This window comes from Camarhynchus parvulus, chromosome 1A, assembly GCF_901933205.1.
Source record: "Camarhynchus parvulus chromosome 1A, STF_HiC, whole genome shotgun sequence".
Lineage (NCBI taxonomy): Eukaryota > Metazoa > Chordata > Aves > Passeriformes > Thraupidae > Camarhynchus > Camarhynchus parvulus.
In genome coordinates this window covers 3,978,818-4,003,908 of record NC_044586.1, presented here as the reverse complement: position 1 = coordinate 4,003,908, position 25,091 = coordinate 3,978,818, and the positions used below count along the sequence as shown (strand labels likewise).

The following is a 25,091-nucleotide window of genomic DNA, read 5'->3' as shown; positions in this document are numbered from 1 at the left end:
CAAGCATATTGCTGCGTGAGGTGTTTTTATCATCTTTGAACTGCTGTTTTGTGCTGCTAATCTGTGTGCAAGTGTCTGGGTGAGCAGCTCACAGGTGCGAACACTCCTCCCCTTTCTAGGTCATGCTAGAAGACAAATTCCGTGGGCAGCTTTTTTGGGTATCCTACTGATGGATGAGTTTGAGGCTTCTTGTCCCCTCTGCTGCTGGCAACACTCGTTTGCCAAATCCTGTATTGAAAAGTCATCTTCTTGCACACAGCATGTTCAAGGAAAAACTTTAATTGCTCCCTCTGTAATGCCTTCCCATGTAAATAAATTACATGACAACAGTGACAACCTAAAAATCAAAAGGAAAAAAGTAGTTCTGGAAGAAGTGGGTATTCAAAGAAATACTTCACCTACATTATTTTTTTTTAAAAGGTGGTTTCCTGCTGTCATTCTCATGACTCAAGGGAAAAGAAATAATTTGCACAACAGCCAATTTTGAAATCTATGGATAAAAATTCCTAGCTGTAACTGGGGTGAGATTCAAGCTCAACAGCCACTCTATGGCTGTCACACACTGTGAGTCTGTCACCATGGGAGTGGGGACAGATGACAGTAAAAACAACCAAACCAGTGTCTTCTTAAAGGTGCCAGTGAAAGGACAGAAATTGAAATTAAAGAAAATCCATTTAGATGTAGGGAACAACTTTATTACTGTGAGAGATGAACACTGGAACAGATTTCCAAGACAGACTCTGGTGTCTCTGTCCTTGGAAATACTCAAACCCCAACTGGACGTGGTGCAGCCTGCTTGGAGCAGGGAATTGGACTAGGTAATCTCCAGAGACGTCATCTAACCTGAACTATTCTGTGTTTCTGTGAAATATTTGCTATTTTTACAGACTAGAGGATGAGTCCTTTTATCTAATAAGTTGCTAACTCAGAGTGCAGTAGGTAGACTGGGTTATCTCCCTTGTCACAAAGAATGCTCAAATGCATTTCTCAACTACTCTTTGTTCCCACTCTCTCCTACTGATGTAATTTCATTTTCCTAAGTGGTTACACATGTAAGTGGGACTGAAACCCAGGTGTGATATTTCCAAGGGAGCTTTTTAACCACCTTGCTGTCAGGTTTGGGATTGCACCATTGTTTGGGATGCAATGCTGAATACTTGGTGTGCATACCAGCTAACTGTGCTCTAGGTGAGTGAGGACTCTGTCACAGGATTTTTTTCAGTGTTGTCAGCTGCCGAACCTAATGGAAAAAGACTGCCATGGAGATCAGTAAATATATGGATTCCACCTTTGACTCAGGCCTTCTGGAAGTCACAAGCTGCTGTAGAGTATTTGTGGGAAGCACCATTATGTACTTTCCCTGTCCCTGTGTCCTACTCTGAACATCTGATATTGATCCCTGCTGGGATCCCTGGATAAAACGGAATACCCGCGACACAGAGTTTGAGAACTGGGCCCCATAACTTCATTTCCATTCAAAACTACCAGGTGTAATGGAACCAGATTCATTAACAGAGCAGAGGGCAGTGAAACCACGCTTTTCTTTGTGTGTGTATGCAGATATTTTTAATAACCCTCCCCAACCCGCATTTAAATGTCATAGGTCAACTGCTGAATGACCTTGGATGGGATTTGTTTTCTCCAGTTTCTATCATCAAGAGAGCAGCAACTCCTGAACTTCTTAAGCCACAAAGTACTTCTGCTGAAGCGTTTTTAAGAACTTCCGATAAAAGCATTTCAGTTACTACAATTGTGTTTAATGGCTACTGTCCCGTGTTATCTGGGAATCTATGATTCCCAGAATTCCTACTGGGAACAACAGTGCCCCTGTTAGCTGGAAATTGAGTGTTGAATGTGCAGTGCTGGGTGTGGGCCAAGGTCTGGGGTGCTTTTAATGCCTTTGCACAAATGAGAGCAGAACATGAACCCAAAGTTTATGGTCAGGGGAATTTGAAGGACTGAAGAATCAGGAAAAATGGTGCCAATTTTACCACTGAAGATTACAGCCCAAAGTTGTATCCAAAGCTGAGGGATGTTTGTTGGATTGGAGGGTTTGGATGTATGGAGTCTGTTTTTTGACCTGGGCCTGAACTTCCTTCACGCTTAAGTTATATAGAAATTACCTTTTTGTTAAATTGTTCATAACCCTTCATAGTCAGCTAACAATGGAACTGTGGTGGGAGAGAAGCTCTTTTGGAAGGCAAACACTATGAGAGAATATTTCAGTCATTTTATTGTTATCACAAATTATGTTGAACTTGACTCACAAAAGTGTTGGTTTAGAACAGAACAAATGCAAGGAGAGTAGCAGAAAAGGTCTTCACAACTGTGGGAAAGAAAATAAAAATATTTTTGGGGTTGTATCCATTTTAGAAATCTTGAAGAGATTGAAAGAGAACAAATGGTCTGAAGCAGAAAAGGGCTTTTGGACCCAGGACCCTCCAAAAGCATGATCTGAATGTCTTGAAGTTATTCCTGCTGAGAGTCAAATGGGGCACATTAAACCATAGAAATGAGCAAAGTAAGATTTTCAATTTAGTGGAAAAGTTGGAATTAATTCAGTGACCTGGAAGGGCCTTATTATTCATGAGTTGAAGCTCTGGACTGATAGAGTCTGGTCTGCTCTTGCTGTTAGCAGGTGTAACCAGGGAGAGGAAGAAGAAGATTTAAAGTTCTTGTTGTTATTTTCAACCCTGAAAATCAGGGTTCTTTTCTTACATTGTTCTTTTTTCTTATGTGAGATACGTACAGTTATGCTCAGTATAAAATTGGGGTTGAGATCTCTTGAATCTAGCACTGAAACTCCTAATACATTGGATCAAATTCCTGCCTTTGGCCACCCAGTCTTTGCAATAATGTGAATTAGTGACAGGTGTCTTAAAACCTAGAGGCCAGACTGTAAAATTGTTGTTGAAATTACAGAACAGCCATTTATATTGAGTCCTCAAAAGTCTGAGGTTATTCCAGGGAATAACCAGAAATGAATGCAAGCACCAACCCCATGCTATTATCTTAAAATGACTGAAAATAGGTTGATTTTTAAATAATCCATTTCCTCTGTTGGCAGCAGATGTTCAACATGAAGGTCCTCGGTTCTAAATAGAACAGACCACTAGAGGCTCTCTGAAGAAAGCTTGCAGTTTTTATTTTTACTCTGGTGTGTCTGTGCACTACCAAAGAAGTAGCTGAATGTAGAGGGAAAGATACCCCAGTTCACTGAATCTTGTTCTTTCTGCATTTTCTGGTGTCCATTGTGGGTTTCTACCAGGTCACCCAGAGATTGTTCAGGGTGGGAAGCCTATTCTAATCCATGGCAACCCTTTTAGGGAGCCTTCTAATATTCTCATAGAGCTCTTCCTCACACTCCAAGAAGTTTTGAGTGTCATTGGCTCGTTTAGATTTGATTGCTGTTTGTAGAATGGTCTTAGGGTTTCTTTTTTCCCTCCTGCACCTTTACTACTGCAAAATGAATTCAGTTTGCCTGTAGAAATTAATTGCTACAAACTCTTTCCCCACTCTGTAGTACTGACTTTTAAGTTTGATTAAAATGAATAGTTTTGCATCATCTACAGACTGTCATCTTGTTGTTTATCTGCCTTTGCAGAGTACTTTTTTGAACATTTTTTATTCTGCAGAAAATATCCTATATCCTTAGGGGGGTGGGCTGGAAACCTGTCTGTGCTGTGAAAATTCACTGCTGGTCAGACAAGATGTTTCATCTTATTCTAACAACAAGAATCTGTATAAGCTTCATTTCTTAAAGATGTTTTAGTGACTGATTTGGTTAAGAGATATTGGGAAATCAGAATCTCCTTTGTCAAATTGTAATTTCTAGAGCTTTTGACAGTGGGTTTTCTTGGTGTCTTAAAACTTTTAAAGTTTTATTTCATACCTAAAAAAGCCCTGGCTTTCTAGGAGTGTCATTAAAGACTTTACCAAAGAAAAATGAAGAATGCAGAGTAATTATGCCTTTGCTAAATAAGGTCCTTTTTTTTTTTCTGTTTTTGTATAGAGTTCACCTCATTTTTCTGGAGTCGTCATTTTGATTCATCAAGCAGCTGGTTTGTTACTGAAAAGCTCAGAATATTTCCTCTGATTGCCTTCCTGTGAGTATGATCAAAGAAGTTATCTCAGACTTCCTTTCCTGTGGTATTCAGAAGCTGGGGGGTTTGTTTGAGGCTTTTTTTTTTCTTGTGTGTTTTCTTATTTCTTTGGAGGCTGATCCAGATTCCTGTGAAAATCAGTGGAGAATCCTGCAGCAGACCCCTGGCTCCTGTCCCTCTGGTGTCACTGACACCAGTGACTACTTTATTCAGAATTGATAGTAGATTTTAAAGCATTTCATGTGGAATTTTACCTTCAACTCAAAAATCATTGTGTTTTACAGTAATCATTTTGTTGGTGTATAGCCATTCTTTTAAAAGCCCTGTTTTCTCCACTGGATTTTAGCAGTTTTTTCTTGCAGTGGGAGTCTTAAATCATATTTATTTGTGTTATGATCATATGCTGGAGTGCTGCTATCCTGTTGTGTCTTCTTTTTGGAGCAAGCAGCCTCTGAGAAATATGTGAGAGACCAAGTAACTGTGTTTACTGACCATTTACAACATGGAACACTTAGTCATTTTTTTTTTTACAAACATTGTTCTTTCACTGCCAGAACAAGTGGGGGCTCACAAACCATTTAGAGGAAGTGTTTATAACGTGTGTAAACTTTAGCCCCTCAATATATGGAAATTCCAGGCTGGAGACAAACTGTGGACTGGCTCTAAAGTTTAAGGCAGTGTCTGTGACAGCAGAATGATGGGTCAGAAATATTGCCTCAGCATTGAGTCAGCTCCCTTAAATACCATCATCTTCAGTCAGTTCAGGGTCTAAGGAGCTGCTGGTCACTGGTGGGGGACCACTTTCTGTGCCTGGGCCTCCTCTGCCCCTCTTTTTTTGGCAAGAGCAGTGAGGAGGAGGAGGCGGCACACACAGCAGAAGGCAGGACACTGCTTGCATTGCCTTTCATCTCCAGCAGCCTTCCCTCCCCATCAGGATCGCTGGGTCCGGGCCCATTTCAGCTGGTTTTGTCATCATCCTTGGGGAAGCAAATTTAACTTTGTCTGCACTTCTGGGAAGGTTTGTGCAAGTGCTAATCGTTGCAGGCTGTTCTCTGCCCTGGGTGTTGTTTTGCAGTTCTGTGTTACTTTTGAGCCTTCGGTGGGGGGAGTGTTTAAAACTGAAGCCAGATGCAATCTGGTATTTCCAGTTGTAGGAAATGCTGATGTTTCAAAATTAGGATTTCTTTTCGATTCAGAACCAGCCAAACTGTTGTGGAATTTCCCATGGAACACTTCTTCCCATGAGATGTCTAGCTTAAAGTTCCCACATGCTTCCACAAGTAGTGTGTTTATGAGGTATTTAAATTCCTTAAAAATATGAATCCAGGCAAAGGAGGCCATACTGTCCAAAAGCAAGTGGGGTCATAAACGCGAGTCCTCTTTGCCTGTGCTAAGGATTGGATGCCCAAAGAGAGCAGTGACTGCCCTCCAGAGTGCTTCTGATACCTCAGCAGTTGGAGTTGTATCTGTAGACAGGTGTTGAAAGAAGGCACTTCAACCCCTCAAAACTGAGGCTGAGCTGGGGCTGGTTCCTTATTTTGGTTCAGGAATTGCATCTGAAAATCCATCCTCTAGGGGCTCAATCATCTTCTCCAAGTGTAGGATGCACGGTAAATGTCACCTCTCTCATCCTGAAGTCCCCCTGGTGCTTGGCCAGCGCTTGTCAAAGTGACAAAAGAATTCTGTCACAAAGGCAGAATCTGATCATATTTTCCATACTTAACATCCACTTTCACGTGGCAAAGCTGAACAGGGGGATGGGTTTTAGGGCATGTGAATAACAATACCATGGAATAGGCCATTAGTTGCCTTTAAAAAAATCATTAAAGCAAATGTTGTGGACCAATACACACATTTGGAAAGGAAAAAAACAGCATTATCTCTGTACTGGAAACGAGACACATCTCTATCTGAATATAAAGGGCAGTAACAGTTAGTGTTATCATGACAGTCCTGTAAAGTCTTCTGTTAGTTTTTGAATACAGTCAAACCTGGCTTTGGAAGGCAATGTGACATGCTTATATGAATTACTTTCAAGAATAAGTGCTACCCTCAAAGGTTAAGGTTCAGAGTCACTGGGTAGGGAGGATTGGTTTTTATTTTCCCTTGGAAATGTTTGTTTTGTTGAAAGATGTTTGCCATTAGGAAACATTGTGTAAGAATGGGTTTGGTCAGCTTTTCTCCTAAATAATAATTTAGGAGAAAAGCATTTTTGTAGAGTCTCTGAAGATATTTCCTATGGCTTTGTGAGGTAAAGTTAGATGGACAGAGGGTCTTCCTTCTCTCATCCATCCTCTCTGCTACTCAGAAAAGGAGGGGCAGAACTCAATCTTGCCCAAGTTTCCCTGTAACTACAGCTGGGGCATTTTTTGGGCAAAACTCTTTTGTGAGAGATGAGAGCCTGGTGGGTTTTGTGTGGCTGAGGAGGTGTTACAACTGTTTGGAGTGGCTGTAAACAAAGCCAGAGCATCATTTAGATATAGAAAGTTATTCTTCATTTAAGGGTGAACCCAAACAAGTAAACCTGTTGTGACTCATCCCAAGTTTTGGATGAAGAACATTTTTTATTTTCCAGAAATTACAGCACCTAGGAATTGTAAAATGGAAATGCTGGGTAGCTGAAGAGAAATCTGCTTCTGACAAATCATGCCTTGTCAGACAGAGGTTTAAGAACATTTGAAAAAAAATTATTAAAAAATTCTAAACAAGCAGAAAGATCATATGTAAGGGCAGAATCACTGCTGTGCTCAGGGTGAAGGGAGTGGAGTTGATTATTTGCATCTTCTCAGTAGGTAGGGAGCAGATCCAGCTCACTGGAGAGGAGGTGGCTGGAATGTGCTGCACTTTGGCTCTGCACACTGGCAGAGAGTCCATCAGGGAGCAGAGACAAGCAGAAGCTGTGTCTTTGTCCTCTGTGCAACTTCCCGGGGCCATTGTTGGCTTGGTGTGTGTAACTTCACAGAGCACACCAATCTCCCTCTGATAAATGGGCCCAATTGTTCAGAACCCTGATAATGATTACACTGTGCAGCATTACACAGATTTTCCTTGCCTACACTTTGGTGATGCTTTCAGATCATGCTATGCCTTGGCCCAGTGTTTCTGTATAATGTGGAAGTGAGAAATGGCTGAAATTTGAAAAGAGTATCTCGTCTCCAGCTCGTGTTGTGTACTCAGGTGTTGTGCTGGGGTAGCCTCAGCAGCACGCCATCATTGTTAGATGTTGGTATGAACTGAGCTTGAACTCCCAGACTCTGGAAGTTGCCCATGCCTATTTTCCAACAAGAGATTGATTTTTTTAAATTTTTTTTTTATTTTTTTGCAACTTTTTCTCACATGAGCTCTGTAGGTTTGGAGCTGTTGAGTCTTTGGCCTGACGCTCACTTTCACTTGAGTCCCTTTACACAGTTAAGGCACTCTGAAACAGGGGTCTTAAAATGAAAGTAGATGACATTTAATAGCTTAAATGAGAAACAGGTCCCCTAAAAAAATAAGTGAAATTGGTCTTCCCTAAATTGTTGAGTGCTGACCTTGAAAAAACCCTTACAGTCTCTGTAAGCAGACTGGAATCTGGAGAACAGATACCCCAAACTTCAAGAGATTACCTGAGGCAGGGTTTTTTCCTGCTCTTCTTTTTAGGATAAAATTCTTTTCCATTACACTTGGTACCCACGTGTCTGTCTTAAAGCACTATTTATTTGTCACTGAACTTCAGAACTGCTAGTATAGTATTTGCTGTCTTCTTTAGGATTTTTTAATTTGCTAGTTTTAATGATTTATATTTAACATGTATTTTGGTTATGTGAGCTTGTTAAAGACTCTGTATTTTGAATATTGGGAGGGCTTTTTTTATGTGGGAGGCAATGTTTAAATATGTTTTGAGAAGGGGGGAGGCAAGAAAAGCTGTCATCCATCAAGTGGCATTAAGTCCAACTTTGAAAGTTTGATACAAACTAAATCTGACTGTTAGTGCAGATATGATACAAATTAGCTGCGACTTTATGATACCAGCTGTTCCTCTGGCAGGGTAAAAGGGCACATAACTAGAATAGCATCTTTTGTTGAAAGCAGCATTTCCCTTTGTTAAATGTGGGAGCCTCAGGCAAAAAAATTGTAGTCTCTAGTTATGTGACATGTGCAGCCTGCAACATGTTCATGGAGCTCAGGAGGCTTTTTACTGATGTTTTTCAAAGTCTGGGTTATCTTAAGTGTTCTATTTTTGCAAGTTTCATCACTGAGACACAAATCTTTGTCATGTTTTTCCCTTGTGTTAAAAGTGAGGATAATCTAAGTGCGGCTCTCCTTACACGTACAAAGCAAATACTGAATGACAAAACACGAGCAAAGTCTACAGATCTCAATGTAAAATTTAATTGATTTAGTAATTTTTGTTAATTGTTCTCTCAATTTTTTTTCTTACCAGAATTTTCAGGGCATTTTATTCGATTAAAAAGTCTGCATAGTCTCTAAAAAAAATAACAATGAGCACTGACTGAGATGTCACTGCACATCTGTGTCCCTGCTGTATCTCTGACCTTAACACCACACTGACCCTGGCTAACTCAGGCCACAGAAAATTGGCTGTAGCATGTAAATAAACCAAAACAATGGAATTTATGAAGAAATCAAATTAATCTTACTTCTGCCCCCGGAAAAAGAGCCAGCAATTTTTCAAAATTTATTACTACAGGTACCAGACATACTCCATTTGAATCAGTCAGGGAAGAGCAATATTAACAATGGAGTTATGTTATTAGTACACAAATACTTAACCAGGAGTACTAAAGGGAGCAACACTGGGGCTAGAACTGCCCAGAGAAGCAAAATTTAGGTTGAGTATGTTTCACACTTTCTTAGCCACTGTGAGAGATGGTAGAGCAAACAAATCCACCTCCTACTGAAGATGGAGAAAATAAAAAATACATGTAAGTAGAATTGTAGCAAGCATGTGAGTGAAAAGGCAGAGTTAAGGTTATTGAAAAATATTCACTTCTACTTGTAAACTTCTTGAAATAAATTTTAAAGATAAATACATTTCAAAAGAAAAGTTGAGGGTGTAATAGCTGTTGAGTTTTCATGCATTGCTGGTGATAATATGAAGCATAAAACTGAAAATTCCAAGCACTACTAAATATGACCCAGCCATTTCTATTGCAAACATCCAGTTTTACTGTCTAACATCTGTTTCTGAAATTATGTCAAGTATTTATTTAAAATGTCTTACCATGATAGTCTAAGTGACAAGAGAACATCTTGTTTTCATGAATGTGTAGAGGGGTATGTCAACAAACAAAGGTCCATACATGACATTTGAAGAACAAAACCCAACCACAAGGAGTTCCACATTCTGTCTTGATTTTTTTGTTGATGTAAGAGTCCCCTTAGCCAGCTTTCTCCTTATGGTTATATCCTTGCAAACCTGGAGTATCTCCAAGGAGAGCTTAATGTATCCCCTCCATCCATGCAAGGAGGCTGAGAATTGGAGCACAGGGCTGGCTATAGAAGCAGCCAAAGTGAAAATGTATGTGAGATGCTAGAGAAACGTGTTAATCACAAATGGGAAGAAACAACCCAGAGGAAAAATGACATGGAGAACTGAAACAGGCAGCATTTTAGCAAGAAAACTGTGCGCTATCAAATGTGTGATAGCTGCAGAAGCCATCATCACAGTTGAGTTTTAGGGCCATGATGTAAGATGTGAGAAGGGATGTTAGCCCCCAAATCCTAGAATTTAATATTTTTATTATCTGAAAATGCATGCCTTTTAATGAAAACAACTTTCCCCCCTCATTTTGAGTTCTAAACTATTGAGTTGTATTGTTCTGAGCTTCAAGTTGCCATATTGTTCTCCAAGATGCTGACATTCAGTGGTGAAATAATAAATAATATTGGCTCTTTTGGGTGTTTGGGAGAGGGAAGTTTGTACTCAGATGTGCCAGCTGCCTCCCATCCTCTGGGGCAAGCAATTTGTGCAGTGATTGGGTTGCAGGGAAGTATTTGGGTGTCATTTCAACAGCACAAGGAGACCTGGGGCTTCTGGAGAAGCCTCTTTATCCACATGTCAAGTTATTCCTAAAGTTGGGTTACTCTGAGATTTATGGTTGATGATAAGGAAAATTCCTTTATTTAAAGTTCCCACTGTTTTGAAGATGCTGATTATTCAAGATGACTCAAGTGTGGGTGTTTCATTTTGTTACCCCTCTGGCTGGTGCACTGCTACCCTCATGGTCATTTGTGTCTCAACTGGATTAACTTGTGAGGGTCAGCAAATCTTTATTTGTTATGGTTATTTAGAATCTGAGTTTTCCCTTTGGAGGGAGCAAAACCTCTATTCTGTAGCAGTAAAATGGGTCAAATTTGACCTTGAAAGTGAGTCAACATTTAAGGATTTGCTACTGCCAGTCAGTGACATGCTGAACATTAGGTTCATTCTTACATATCTGTATTGATCTTAAAGGTTCTTTTCTTTCCACCCCTTTTCCCCTTTCTTTCCATCTCTTGATTTCAATTTACTTTCATCTTTTAATTTCTTCCACCCAGCCCAAAGCAAAAATCTATAAGCAATGGTCTTCAAAGCATGGAAGCTGGCTCCAAAACCAACCTTGCTTCAGTTTTAAAACCTTGCTTGAGGGAGCCAGAATCCCTTTACTTAAATGATTTCATTTTCAAGCAGTATGAATCATGCAGCAACTGCCCAAACTCTGGCTAGAATATATTGTACATGTGTTTGTTCTTTAGGCAGTAAGGAGAGAATACAGAACTGGAGGTCATTTGAGTTACAACTGCTTTGGGGGATTTTTTTTTTTCTGTAAAACATTCCTTCTAACAAATGCAGTTTAAATGGGTTTGTTTATTACGGCGTGGAATTGGAAAGGCCCAAACTAACCAGGCTTTACACAATGTGGCCTTCTTCCAAATTAATCTAAAATATTTTAATCCCTCTGGAGTTTCTTTATCCTCTGCATCTGGGCTATAGTGGAGACACATTTTTAACATTTCTTTGAGGAAAATTACCTTTTTCCCCTCCAACTGTACTCAGCAAGGTCAATGGAGCACTGTTATACGCTATTTAAACATCTGAGATTCATCATATATCTGCACAACAGAAAGAATCATCATAAAAGGTCTAATGAATCCCGACTGCTAGCCAAGTGAGGAAGTCCCCTTACGGATACTGGGGATTAGAAACAAAGAATACATGCAAAACACAGGTTTTTACACTTCAGCTTTTGCAATTAATAACTAAACTACCCCTCCAGAAGGGAGCGGGGATGTTTGTGACCCCCAGAACAATTCTGGCAAATCACACCCTGCTGGAGCCAAATGCTGAAATCATTGCAGGGGCCAGGATGTTCTCTGGGTCTGGCTGGGAGCAAAGGGGTTCACTCTCCTTGTGGGACCAGCCTGGAGGGGCTGCTTGCCCTGGGAAAGGAGGTGCTCCAAGCCATGGGCAAGTTCCAGTGCTGGCTATCCTAGCCTCTCCTTGTGTGCCTATTCTTGGTTTTAAGCCCTTCTTGCTTTTCTTGTTCAGTAGCAGGCTTATGGGACTGAGCACCTTTTTACTACCTGGGAATTGAAATACTGAGAGAGGCCTGAAAATTTAAATTTTTGTAAAATTATTTATCAGGCATTTCATAAGCCACTGCTGCTCCTTCAGTTGCCTGTAGTTCCAGTCAGCCTGAAATGGCCGCAGGGAGCAGATGCAGCTGGGATCTTTTAGGATGATTTGTCTGGAAGTCTTAAATATGGACATTTTTATCTGAAATAATGCTATTTAGCTTTTTTTTTCCCTTTGTATATGACACCTGGGCTGGTTTAATATCTGTGTTCTAGACTCATTGATCCTCTGAATCCTGCTGGATCAGGAAGCTCAGATTGTCGTAGTTGAGATGGTCACAATACAAAGCAACACTCCATTTTCAGAAGGCTTCAAATCCTGTTTTTATTATAGAATGCATGGTTTTTATACATTCTTACAAAACTCAGGAGTTTACACTTTTGGTCATTGGTCAGGAAAGACAAAGTGCTCATTGGAATAGACAGTCATAGGTTTCTCTGATTCATCCTTCTTTCTTGGTTTCTACGTCAATGACCTTGGTAGGAAATTCTTTCAGGGGCAAACATGGATCCTCTTATCAAACTTCCCTCTGGCTCACAGAAGTGGCTGTAAAACCTCTTCCACATCAGATAACTTTAAGACTGAACTTCTGAGGGAAAAATGAAATGCTGAAGACCTCTGTCCTATGAAGGGTTTTAATAGAGCTGGTTTTTGATCCTTATCACTGAGTTCTGCAGGAACTGCAGAGAAATGAGCTTCTCTGCCAACCCAAGGACAGGCTGGTGGCTTTACCCTTAGTCCTGGTTGACTCTTCCTTTCTGAGCTATGATGTGTAGGGAGCAGCACTGTTCTCCTGCCCGGGGGGCTGAAGGATGTGGGATGGCACAATGGGACATCACCCCATATGTCCCTGCTTTCAAATGACGAACCATACCTACCCAAACACATTTTCCTCATAGTCAGAGGTATTCTGGGACCACTGCAAGCCATACAGTAATGGAATAAATTCCAAGTGCAGCAGGAGACCACATTGGAGGGAAAACTCATTATGTGCCAAGGGCATTTCTTTGACTTTTTCTACCGGTACTGGAAAATATCCCCTAAATAATACATCTGGATGTGGAGGAGAAGAGAGCGAAAAGATGAAAAACAATCCTTTAAATTCAGTAGGAGCCTATTTAATGGCTTGTTTAATCTGCCAGCTGGCACAGCATTGACTTCTTGCTGCACATACTTTAAGAAGACCTATGTAGTTCTTGGAAGTGAGTTTATATTAAGTTGTAGAAACTTAAATATGGATAAATTGGCAAGGCTGCTTTTTGGTGCTTAATAGAAATCAAGAAACTGCTTAGTCATCTCCAAAGATATTTCTGTCTCCTTTTCAATATAAATACCAAAACAATATGGACTTAAAGCAGTAGCAAAGATGGTAAAAATTCAGATTTGTTCCCTGGGTGTGCTCTCTTTGAGGTATGTGCACATTGTTCAGGCTTTGAAATCACATGTATTCCCTATACAACACCTTGCTTTGGGCAGTGTTTTTATAATGTTGTTTGTGACACCATTTTCTTTGAAGTAATATTATGGGTTTGCACATTATGAATTTGTGTCTTGTGCAGCACTCTCTGGCTAAGAAAACTGGTGCTATCTTTATGTGGATTTTATTAGGGGTGTCTTGCAGATGGTATCACCTAATAGGTTCATTTATTTTATGCGACTTTAAGTGTTGATGCATTTGGATTTTAATTGGCTTTGTGTGAAGGTAGATGGGTGCAACTGAGAGCAAACTTTGTGCGCAGTGCGATGTAAATAATTACACTTACACTTCCTGAAAAGTCAGGCTGCACCAAGATGCATGTCTTCTGTTTTCAATTACTTTCAGTAGTGGAAAAGCAAGGGAGAAAGGATTTAACTAGAGAGCAACCTGTCTTTTATGTTTAAGGGACTCCTTTAACAGGATCTGAAGTGACGCTTGTCAGTATTTACAAGTTGTAAAGGTTTTATTAGATTCAGGTAAGCATTGAAAAATCTGGTGGTTTGTTTATGATTTTCAGATATGGATTTTATTTTCTTTGTTCTCCTTAAGGGTGCAAGCTATTTTCTGGTTAGTGTGTTTTTTTTTTTTTTTTTTAAATCTGGAGTATGCATTGTAAGTTTGCAAGTGTTATCATCTGGGACTTTGGCTTGATTCTTCTCTGCACACATCCAACTGCACCCTGTGGCTGTGAAAAAGGGGCTTCATGTGCCTTTGGTGCCCAGAACTTACACTGCGAGCAGTCATGTGTGCTCTGTGTCTCAGTCTGAGCTGGGTGGAATTACATGGCAGCAGGGGAGGCTGGAGGAGAGCCCATAGGGGTTTAGGAAACTTGTGGAAGAGGATTTAGGAAATGGTAGTAGGTAACATTTAGTACAGAAATTATATTTATTTTCCCCCCCTCCACCTATTTATTTGATGGATTTTTTTTTTTTTTTTTTTTTTTTTTCCTGTGGACCACACAGATATCTGAGGCGCTGTTCCTAAATAAATGAAACATTTTGAAAATTTATTGGCTTTATGCAGTGCTCAAGCCTAACTTTCTTTTGTCACTTTAATACAAAGCATTTATGTGTGTCTGTGTGGGGCACAGGACACTGTCAGGTCTCACCTGTCTTATTTGACTCTGAGCCAGGCCAAATCCTCACTGTTTTTGGGTCTTCTGGTTTGGTGACATTGTTTGTTTCCTTGTTTTCAGCTAAACTCAGCCTATAGTGGGGGTTTATAATGTAGACTTTGAGGGACATACATCTATTTTGTACATATACCCTGTTTGCATGGTCATGTTGAAAGGCTTTGTGTTTTGGCTGCCCTGCTTTACCTCTTTAAAGCCAGGACTGACCTCCTGCTTCAGCTTTCAGCCAAAATGACATGGAACTGCTGCTCATTAGAGATAAATTAATGGACCTACTTGGCAGGAAACAATCTGGGTTTCATTTTTAAAGATGACCAGAAGTGTGAGCTGGAAAAGCCCAACAGAAATTTCTGCAGCTGGATCCATGCCAGGTGGAATTCTAGAGATTTCCATGATGTTCTGCCATGGAATAACTGGCCTTTCAGCTGCAATGTGTCTGTCATGGTGACATGTGTTGTTTTGGTCTAAGTGTAAAGATATTGGGCGGGAAGATGCGTTGAAGTTTAAAAGCAACTGGCAGCACCTTGAAAATTTATGATTCATTTCTTCCAAGGAACTGGTTGGATTCAAAATACTCAGTGTCTCTTAGGGGAAAGCTAGTTAAGCATCAGCAAACCAAAGAACTTTGCTTGTGTTGTGGTTTTTTGGTCATATTTCTATTTTCTTTAGAAATGCAGGGCTGATGTCTAAAACCTAGTATTGTTGCTTGGTGTTGGCTCAATAGAGCAAGCAACAGAGACTCCCTCAACTCTCATTAGAGTTGATCCTAGAGCTGGATCCTGGAGCTGCATGTTCTAGCACAAAAAGGGTTGAAAACACAAAACTGAAGCCACAGTAAGCTGGCTGCATTGTACCTTCATATTATTTTCTATTACTGTTTTATGACTGACTATGTAGCTTAATGTATCATGATTTTCTGTTTTGAAACACGTTCCAGAAAACATGTGGAGTCTGAAGCCTGGCTGAGTGAATATTGCTGTTGGAACCTCACCTTAAGATTTGTTCAAACATTTCGTTATTTTTAATGGCATTGCCTTAGCCTTTTAATTCAAGACCTGAAAGATACAGAGAAAGTGTGTAAATAGAATGCTAAGACATTTGTAAAACCTGTTTGGAAACAAATACATTTGGGAAATGAATTGGTGAAGCTTCTCCACAGTTGTGCAGCTGCTTCTGCCTGTGTGATACTCTTTTCCATTCTCTGTGGTTTTGGTGTTTTTTCCTAGTAGAAATCAGTGGGAAATTGGCATTGTCATTTAACAGGGCAAGAACTGCACTAATCTTGTGATTATTTATCAAAATGAAGATCTTTGCTGGTAGAAGCAGATAAAAGGCAAGAGTAACTATTGGATGATAGCCCATGAGCTTGCTTCCAAGTGTTTGATTGCAGGAAGAAGTGAACACAAGTCAGAGCTCATTTGGGGATGAAGCACTTTTACAAATGGCTTTGTGGACTACAAAATCTTTTCTGTTTCTTTGTGTTTTGCCTTATCATCATTACCTGCGTTATTCTGACTTATGGTTAAACATTGGTAAAGGGCAATGAAGCTTTTACTGCACTTTGTATCTGCAGCAAAGGCTGAGTGTTCCCTCAGTGGTAATGGTACATGTAAAAATAACTCATTTCCCACAAGTAAGGGTTGCGAGAGTAAAAGCAATTCTGCCTTTGCATGTGTGTGCATAAAGGTACAAGAGCATGAAGCAGCCTATATTGGCAAAATCTGAGACTACACCGAGCTTCTGGCATGCAGAGTATGCCCATGGAGCTTCCATTGTGCATATTAGAGGAATCTGGCCTGTGAGGGTGGAATCCAGTCCTGATTGAAGTCTCTGGGCAATGTGCCAAGAATTCCAACAGGACCAAGATTTCAACTCTAGCTTGTGTATGAATAATATTTCAGTACCTTCTGATCTTTGGGGACCACATATTTGAAATAATTCAGAGGACACTTGGAGGGGAGAGTCAAGGGTTGATCCTCCTGCCATGAGAACCAGTGGCTATGCCAGCAGCTTCCAGCTATGTCCTGTTCCTTCCTTCTTCTGCTAATGGGAAATGATAGACAAATGTCACAGAGATCAGGGGTGGGACCAGTACATGCAAATCCAAATGTCAAGAGAAAGCTCTGCCTGGCCCTTAAGTCAATGTGCAGTAGAGGAAAGGAGAGGAAGGAAGGAGGAAGAGGAGTGGAAATGGCAGTCAGCCTGCCAAAGGGAGTAAAGATAAATGGGGACTTTCCACTGCAACTGGCTGGCTCTGAAATGAGAGCTCCTGCTGCGGCAGCAGCACCAATGTTTGCTGACACCTGTTTAAGCTGTAATTGGAAGATTAACCCCCGATATGCAAATGGACAAAATTTATAAAAATATGAAAACCTGTGACCCATTGTCCATTTTTGGGTGTAGCCCCTGGGTGGGCTTTGTCTGCCCTAAGAGTACCTAAAGGCCCTTCAATAAATTTATTTTTTTATTAATTTTATTTATTTATTTATTTATGTATTTATGAAGGGCTTTTTAGTCCCTTAACTTTGTCTGGCCTCTGGTTTTAGGTAGTCCTGAAAAGGCATCAACCCAAGAAGTGAACTCTGGCAGGAACAAAATTCCATAAAAAGCTCCCTGCCAACATTTTCATGTGGTTCTGTAGCAGCAGGAGCTGTCACAGGGCCTGGCACCTTCAAGAACATTTGTGACATACACTTTGGCAGCCTGTGCTGCAGGCAGGGCTGGTGAAACCTGTTCAGTACCTACTGCAATTGAGGGTTTGGACCATGGCCTGGTCCTTTGGGCCACCAGTAGCTTGCAAAGCATCAGCTGGGAATCTGTTCTGTATAATCACTGCAGATTTTTGGTCAGGTTGCCACAGAGGTGTTCATTAATCTATTCATCAGGTTTGCAGATGCCCCACCAATGTACATGAGCTTCTTTCACTGCCATGGAAGATGAGATGGAAAATGTAATTCATACCAAAAGCAGAGGTTGTAACAGATGGGGGGTTTGATTTCCATGTTGAAATTCTTTGTAATTGACTGCCTTCTTCTCATAAAGTCAGTTTGGAAATAGCTGTAAGTGAAAAGTTTGAAGAACTGAAACAGGGACCTTGAGAAAACACCAAAGTTTGATTTTCTTATGCCAAGGTTGGTTTGCCATTGATGAATTGCCCTTGCAAGTCCTAAGAAGCGTGGTCAGATGAAACAAGGAACAGCTACATAGGAATCAAACTGTGTTCATGTGACCTAGTGTATTTATTTTGCCTCAAATCCCAAAATGAGCTATTCTGTTTGGGAAGGAATAAAGCTGCTTGATATAGGTTTGTGGGTATGTGTGTATATATGTATATGTACAAGAGTTTATTTTCTGCAGTCAACATGAATGCTTGGCCAAATTTACAGAAACAATTGCAGATGTGGTTTTGCATGAAAGGAACATTGAAAATTAATTTATGGAGCCTTACTGTTGGTAGTATATGATTCCAGTGATATCTAACATCTTAGATTAAAGAAGGAGCATGCACGAGGTGTGACAAAGGAGAAATCAATCCTTTGAACTCCACCTTTTGATTTAAATGAAGTCATGCCTGTTTCTAAAAGACCTGAGTGGCACTGAATGCTTCTAAAGCAGAATTAATAGGGGAGCAGTGAAAATAATTTCCAAATGTTTTCTGACAGATTTTAATAAAAAACACATTTATTTGTTTTGACTGAAGATAGATTAAGGAACTCTAATTCTCCCAGATATTGCAGTAGAATGCTTGTCATACCTGCATTTCACGGGTGCCAGATTAAACAAGTCACATTTAGACAATGAGTGTTGCTTGCTGAGTTGCTTTTAGCTTCAAAAGGGGCAATTGAGAGGTTATGTTTTCACTTCTGAGGTGGAGGAGGTAGAAAGAAAGGGCAATGGTAGTCTTAGGGATACAGCGCATGTCATGGCATTTAGCCAGCTAATGCGAAATATCCTTTGTGCTTCTCACTGACCAGTCCTTTTCTGACCTTTGGAAGGTCCATGCTTTGACACCAGGGCTTTGAGCCTCCTGAAGTGGACAAAAATGGGAAAATGGGACACTTGGATTAATGGAGTGCAAGTCACGAAGCTGAATGCACTCTTGGTTTAAGTCAAAATTTAATAGGAAATTTGATGCTTTTGGTGGTAGTATTAAGAAAAATACGGAGGGCAATGACAGCAACAACTTAGGTCTTCTGTCACCACCTGATCCTGCAGTGAGGACAGGTCAGACGACAATCAAATGTTTAATTGCAAGCACATGGGTGTCATGGCTGGCAAAGCTTTGCATCACTTCCCTAAATGTCTCTCATGCCAAACCATGACAATGGGAAGAAAACTTTGTGTAGCTGCGCTTGGAAGGGTCCTGAAATTTCTACCAGATCCTGCAGAACTGGGATTGTGCAGGATGGGCCTGTGCTGGTATCCCACCTTTATTCACCATCCTGAGAGGCTTGTTGGGCACAGAAAGGGAGGGGACACACCTGAGGCACAGCATGCAGAGGTCTTGAGATAGGATGGGAAATTCAGCAGATTTCTCTTGTTACAAGGAAACTTAGGCCAAATCCTCTTGCTTCCCTTCAGGTGAATGAGGAAATTGGGAAATTTGCTGTTGTACGAAGAGAGAAATAAGATGGAATGTGCTTGTGTGATGCAGTCACCAGGCATGGGCAGCACAGAGCCTTGTAGCTGGTGCCTTGTGAGGGCTGAGCTACAACAGAGGCTGGATGGAGTTACAGAATAAAGCAGGGATTTATTCAAAGGATCTCCTCCATGGGCAGCACAAGAGCCCAGCCAGGGCTGCACCCAAGATGAACCAAAATGGTCCCAAAATGCACAGCCGGGCACAGGGTCTCTCCCTTTGATCAGTTCTGCTCCATTTGCATCTTGCAGTTCATTGTCCCATTCCAGCTTTAGGTTATGAAGTCCCATCCTGCTTGTTTTTCTCTCTTCAGCCCACGTTTGTACTTTTGGGCCTGAAATTTGGATTAGCTGGTCCCCAGCTAGAGAAGGAATTGTTTTGTCTCCCTGCTCTGTGCACAGAGTTCACCATCCCCTAATGTGAAGCTCAGACCCACACACTAAAGCAGCACAGAATCTGAAAAATATAAAAGCTAAACCTGAGGCATCAGTGCAGTGCATGGCTGTGTCATGTCAGGGAATTTGCTTTTGTTTGAAGTTTCTTGGCCCAGCCAGGTTGAAGCTGGTGTAGAAGTTCAGCCAAAACATCAGAGCCTGGGAGCTCCTGCAGTGTAATGGAAAGGTGACTGGAAGGTCTTGAAAGACATTTCTTGTTAAAGACCTGAGTAGTAGTTTGCATTTTGCTTGCTGCCAGACTGGCTCATCTCTTTTTAAGACCCCCTGGATGCTGAGTTGTCACTAAAACCAGTGCTGGGAATAGGGTGAGGACAGTGTTAAATCTGAGCCAGAGCAGGAGGCTATTCTGCTCTCCATACTGGATTATACAATTATATGGTTGTGTGTGTATTTCTACTCAGCCAATTTATTGTTTGCTTTCAAAAGGCATATTCCCACCAAGCACTAGTAAAATACTTTGTCACATATTTGCAATTACCATGTGCTTTCTACCTGGATGAAAGCTTGAAGAAAAAAGACAAAACTTTCAAAGTCTCTCATGGGATGAGACATAAGGGGGTGTGGGATTTGCATGTGTGTGCTTTGTTCTGGGAGGGATTAAATGTGGCTGCCCTTGAAGAAAATACTTTTTAGCAAGACAATGAAAAACTCAACAAATTTTAGCAATAAACCATAGTCAGCTGAAGATCCAAAGGCATTATGTGAGGTGCAGAGTGGGAGGGAGGGACTGGTATTGCTTGTGAAGGATTTTTTGGGGAGAGATGACATTTTCAGGGCACACACTTTGCTGTGATTCTGATTCAGGCAACATGGCAGTGCAGGTAAATTCTTCACAGGTCCTTCTTTTGAACCTGGTGGTGGAAAACCCCCACAAGTTTACTGCAGATTATTTCATTGGTGTAAAATCTGAAAAGATGCTCAGGGTCTTGTTTTGAAGTAGAAACAACAACATGGTAAGTGGTGGACCTTTTCACACTGTAAGAGTAGCCCATGTTCCAGTAATTTGCACATAGGTATGGATGCCAGGGGAGTAGAACTGCTCAAATAATTTCAGACATCCACATTTATTCAATAAATATATATATTTATGCTTCTTTAAAATTTATTGGTGTCTAGGTGAATTTGATGAAAAACATACCTGAAAATAATTTGGAAAAAAATAAATTGACATATAAAAATATTTTCCATTTTAATTTGAAGCCCCAAAATTTACATTTAAAATAAAACTAGGGAGTTTTTCCTTTTGAGGTTGGAAGAAGGATTGCTTTTGTAACAGTTTTCTTGAAATAGTTTTCCTCTTTTCAGAAAATGAAATTTTTTGGTTTGACACCAACTTATTAAAAATAAGTGTTACAGGAAAATAAATATGCAATCAGAGTAGAAAAATGAAATGTCTTTGCACACTTTGGAAGGTCATGCAGAGAGACATTTTCCCAAGTGGCTTTGAAGGCAGGCCATGGAGGGGAGCTTGGTGGAGTGTTACATTTTGTCCCAGGATGTTTTTACTCATGAATAATTTTAATCTTAAAAAAGAAGCATTAAAATGTGCACACTAAAAAAAAAAAGGCTTGTTGAAAACACTTCTAATAATTGATACCTACATCAGTAAGTAAAACAATTTCTGAGTCTTCTGAGAATCTTAGATTTTATACCATGTATAATAATGTGTATTGTATTATATTATATATTTTTGTGGAAATGGGAAGAAATTTTAGTTGTTATTGTCAAGTGGTTCTCAGAGGTGAAAGACATCTTGTCATTTCTGGGAGACAGTGAACAGCACCGAATAGCTGACTTCTTCAAGTGAACCTTCTGGCTGATGCCTCCTTTTCTTGCACTAATATGGCCTTGCTAGCTAAAGGTCAAACAGTTCACCTGAACTCCATTTCCCAAGTGGCTTCCTGAGTTTTGAAAGAGAGATTTGGATTGAAAGCTTTCTGAATGTCATGCAGTGGCTGTGCCTCAGTCCTTTGAGACACTCCACTGGGATAAACCCTTGACATCCTCCCAAGGCATCCATCCATCTGATCTTCACTGCGCGACAGAAAAGTATCCTGAGGATGGGGAAAATCTGCTGCATCAGGGAACTCCTTATCACTGCTGGGCAATCTCCCCAGTGCTCCTGGGGAGGAAAAGAGGGGAGGAAGAACAGGAATAGTTCTGGTTTGTTGTTATTATCCTCTTCAGACTTCCTCAGCGGGGAAGAGCTCGAGCTTTTGGAGATGAGAGGTGGTGCTGAGGACCATGTAGAGCAGTGGAGGATGGGCTGGGATATTTGGAGAGGGCACGGGGGTAATGCTGGTGCACAAGGCCTTGAGCAGCCCAGAAGGAAAGTCTGTGCCTTGAGAGGTGCCAGAGGGATGTGCCTGGCTGGGTGGGAGCTGATGAAGGTGCACATAAATCAAAGATATCAAAGCACATCTGCTTTGGGGAGGCAAAGCAGGTAAAAGCTTTGGGATTCTTGTTTCTAGCATGTGAGCTGTCATCCAAACAGCCAACTCTTTGTTTAAATCCCTGATGGTGACTGTGCTCCACAGACTAAATGCTGCTGCCTGGTAAAGTCTTAATTCCTGAGGACACTGTCATTGCACAGAAACCCAGAGTGCTGCTTTGAACTTGTTCTGTAGTGTGCCATTCCTCCTTTGATCCTTGTCTCCCAGCCGGGGGGAACCACATCAGCCCTGCAACTCACAGTCCTCCAGTAAAGAAACTGGGGCCAGATTTAGCTGCACATGTGGGCTGAGATGGAAGCACTTTTTGGGAGAAAATGGAAGATTTGCTGTTCTGGGCTCTTCAAGGGGTACCCAGCACTAACAGTAAACACAAGATTGGCAAAAAAATCTGTTTACAGCTTGTTTTTTAGATGCATGGTCTAACTGAATTTATAAAAAGGCAGCAATTGTAATGTCTCTATCAGATTTGCAAAATTAATCTTTCCCTTGAATCTCCACAAAACAGCCCCAGACAAATGCGAGGAAAATCGCATCAGCAACATCAAAAATTTAAATCCCCCAATCTGGGAACAAATCAAGAAGAAAAGTACCCCCAGGGAAAGTAAACTAATAAAATAACCTCCACAGAACCCCTGCCCTCAGCAGTGTTTTAATCCAAATAAAGGGGCAGAAAAAGCCACAAATTCCCTGAAGCCAAGCAAGGCTTTGCTGGTGCCAGTGATTTTATGGGGAGGGCACTTGGCTGTTGCCCCGGTGGGCAGGAACATAAATAAAGCCACGAGACAGATCTCCATCTGCAAACAGAGCCCTTCAAATAATGCCCAAGTGCACCTTGGCTTGGTTTGCCCGCAGCTGCAAGCAGTTCCTGAGCCACCTCTGGAAGTTTTGGGCTTTCCCTGCGGAGTGAGGGGCTGGGAAAAGTGGATTTTGGGGGTGGGAATGCTCCGAGTGCAGCGCCGGGGCTGGGATTGCAGAGGAAGCTGAGGCCTCCAGCCCTGCACAGGAAGCAATCTTAGAGCAGGCCTTAAATGCCAGATTCCAGGCAGAGTTTAACTAACCACTGACAGCTCTGTAAACAAAGCAGGGACAAAAAGAGAACAGCTTTCCCTTTTCTGGTAGTCATTTTTGGTTTGGGGGCTGCAGGGGAATTCTGTAATAGTCGGCTTGATGGGATATAAACTGAGGCTGGGAAGGCTTTGTATATGAAGAACTGTAAAGGGGAAAATACTTCATGGACTAAATCATAAAGAAGAAGGTAGGGCACGGGCAAAACGCGCGGATTCAGCTACAAAAAAAGGATTGCTGCTCTTCGTTCTTTGAGCAGGATTTGTACATAGTTTGACTTCCCCTGGCTGGTATTTAAAAGCAGTGGCTTATTTTTCTTGTTTCCCTTTCTTTTTCCTTTTTCCCTCCTCTTTTCTCTTTTCTTTTTCTTTCTTCTCTCGTTTTTTCTTCGCTTTCTTTTTTTCTGCATTTCTGAAGATGGGGGTGGGAACAGCCGGCCGGGGACTAACTTCTGCAGAACTTTTAATTATCTGTGCAGCTAAAGAAAATAAGAACCCTCTTGTGCAGTGCTTTTATTGCTTGCGGTGAAAAATTGGAAGCTGGAAGTTAAAAATCCTGCTGAATTGTTGCTTTTGTTAGTGGAAAAGACCTGTGACGTTACAAATAGCTAGTCTGTGGCTAGCAGATGTATACAGTCCTTGCTTGAAGCATGTTGATTTAATTTTAACTAGGAAACTAAACGCAGGCACGGGCTATGTTTATTCTACAAGACATTTCATTAATCTTGTTTATCTCAACAATACCGAGGAAGTTGAGTTTTTTTGATGGAAAAAGAAAATAGTTACAGCGAAGCTAAGGCAGCAAAGCAAAACTAAATGGACTCAGTTGGTTAGATGCATCCCTTGTGCTTTCACTCTCATCTAAGTGCTCATCTCCCTTTTAGATTTGGATCTTCCCAGAGCTTGGAACTCTTAAACACCCACCATGGATGACTTTGAACGCCGCAGAGAGCTCAGGAGGCAAAAGCGTGAGGAAATGCGCCTGGAAGCAGAGAGGTGAGTTACTGCAGCTGGAAAATGGTGCTGGTGCCTGGCCTTTGATTAGCAGTGGCTGTGAAGATTTCTGCCTTATCTTCCAAAGAGTCCTTGTGCTAAAGATATGTTCCAGAAAATCAGCTTTAGTTAATATTGTGGGGTGTGTGTTGCCTAATTTCCTTAGACTGCTGTAAATGTCTGGCTCCTAGTTATTTTGCTACATGGATAAATGGAAACAGCAAAGGTGGTGGAATATGGCATAGAAATATGGCAATATTTCTATGTTTTCTATGGCAATCAGAGAAAGGAAAGCTCATCCTCAGATGCTGTGTGGGTGCTGTGCAGAAGGGATTGTGTTTGCCAGATATTTATATATCAGATATTATATATGCTAAAGGTAAAGTTATCATATATGAGTTGAAAGCTGGGATACAATTGGTATATGTAGTATATGTGTGAATTGTCTGCCATTACTGGGCAGTTGCTGTTATGTTTGTACTGCCTGTTGCTTTTTATTCATTTACAGTCACTTTATGTGGGCAGCAAGAGCAGCATTTGCTATCAGTTGTCACAGATTTACTTTGGTGAAACGAGAGCAGAATTTGATGTGGGTATGATGATGATGTCAATTTATGAAAGAAATACCATGACAATATTGGGAATGACATTTCATTAACTAAACCCATTTTACACCTGTACAGTTCTGTTTGCTTTAATGAAATTTCGTGATTTACACTGGTATAAGCAGGGAGAAAGGCTCCATTTATTTTTGAAATGTCTTCAGTGATAAAAAAATTTGATTTAGCTCATTAACACTGCATTGATTAAAAAAAAAAGCTGGGTTTAAGCACATTTTGTTCTAATTTTTGTACTTAATTCTGAATAGAGACTTCATTTTTGTTTCTTCTTCTTTGAGCAAAGATGTTAAAGGAAAGGCCAAGACCTTGGGGTTTGCTGGGAATAGAGGCCTTGAGTGGTCTGTGGAGGATGTTAGGGGCTGTAGTTTGGGATTTTCTGTAGAAAAACGCCACTTGGCTTCTCTTTGAAGACCTCCAGGCTCTCGTTGAGGGTTCAGAGGCTGCAGGGTGACCTGGGCATCAGCCCTGTGGTGTGGCTGGTTTGGGCAGGCAGGTACAGCCCCAGGGTTGGGAATAGTGGGCTCTGCCCTTGCCATC

The 25,091-nt window shown here is 41.0% G+C and overlaps 1 protein-coding gene across 5 annotated transcripts in view; it reads left to right on the top strand.

Moving 5' to 3' along the window:
- The window catches only part of CALD1 (caldesmon 1), a 171,568-nt gene that overhangs the window by 64,476 nt on the left and 82,001 nt on the right, over positions 1–25,091 (top strand). For 4 of the 5 annotated variants that reach the window (XM_030960809.1, XM_030960808.1, XM_030960811.1 and 1 more), the window contains 2 exons: positions 4,013–4,106; positions 23,826–23,937. In XM_030960809.1, the coding sequence (XP_030816669.1) occupies positions 23,867–23,937 (71 nt within the window). In that variant the 5' untranslated portion in view covers positions 4,013–4,106; positions 23,826–23,866. Of the gene's footprint in view, positions 1–4,012; positions 4,107–22,875; positions 23,133–23,825; positions 23,938–25,091 lie in introns of those variants that run through there. The other variant, XM_030960810.1, reaches the window with a different exon arrangement.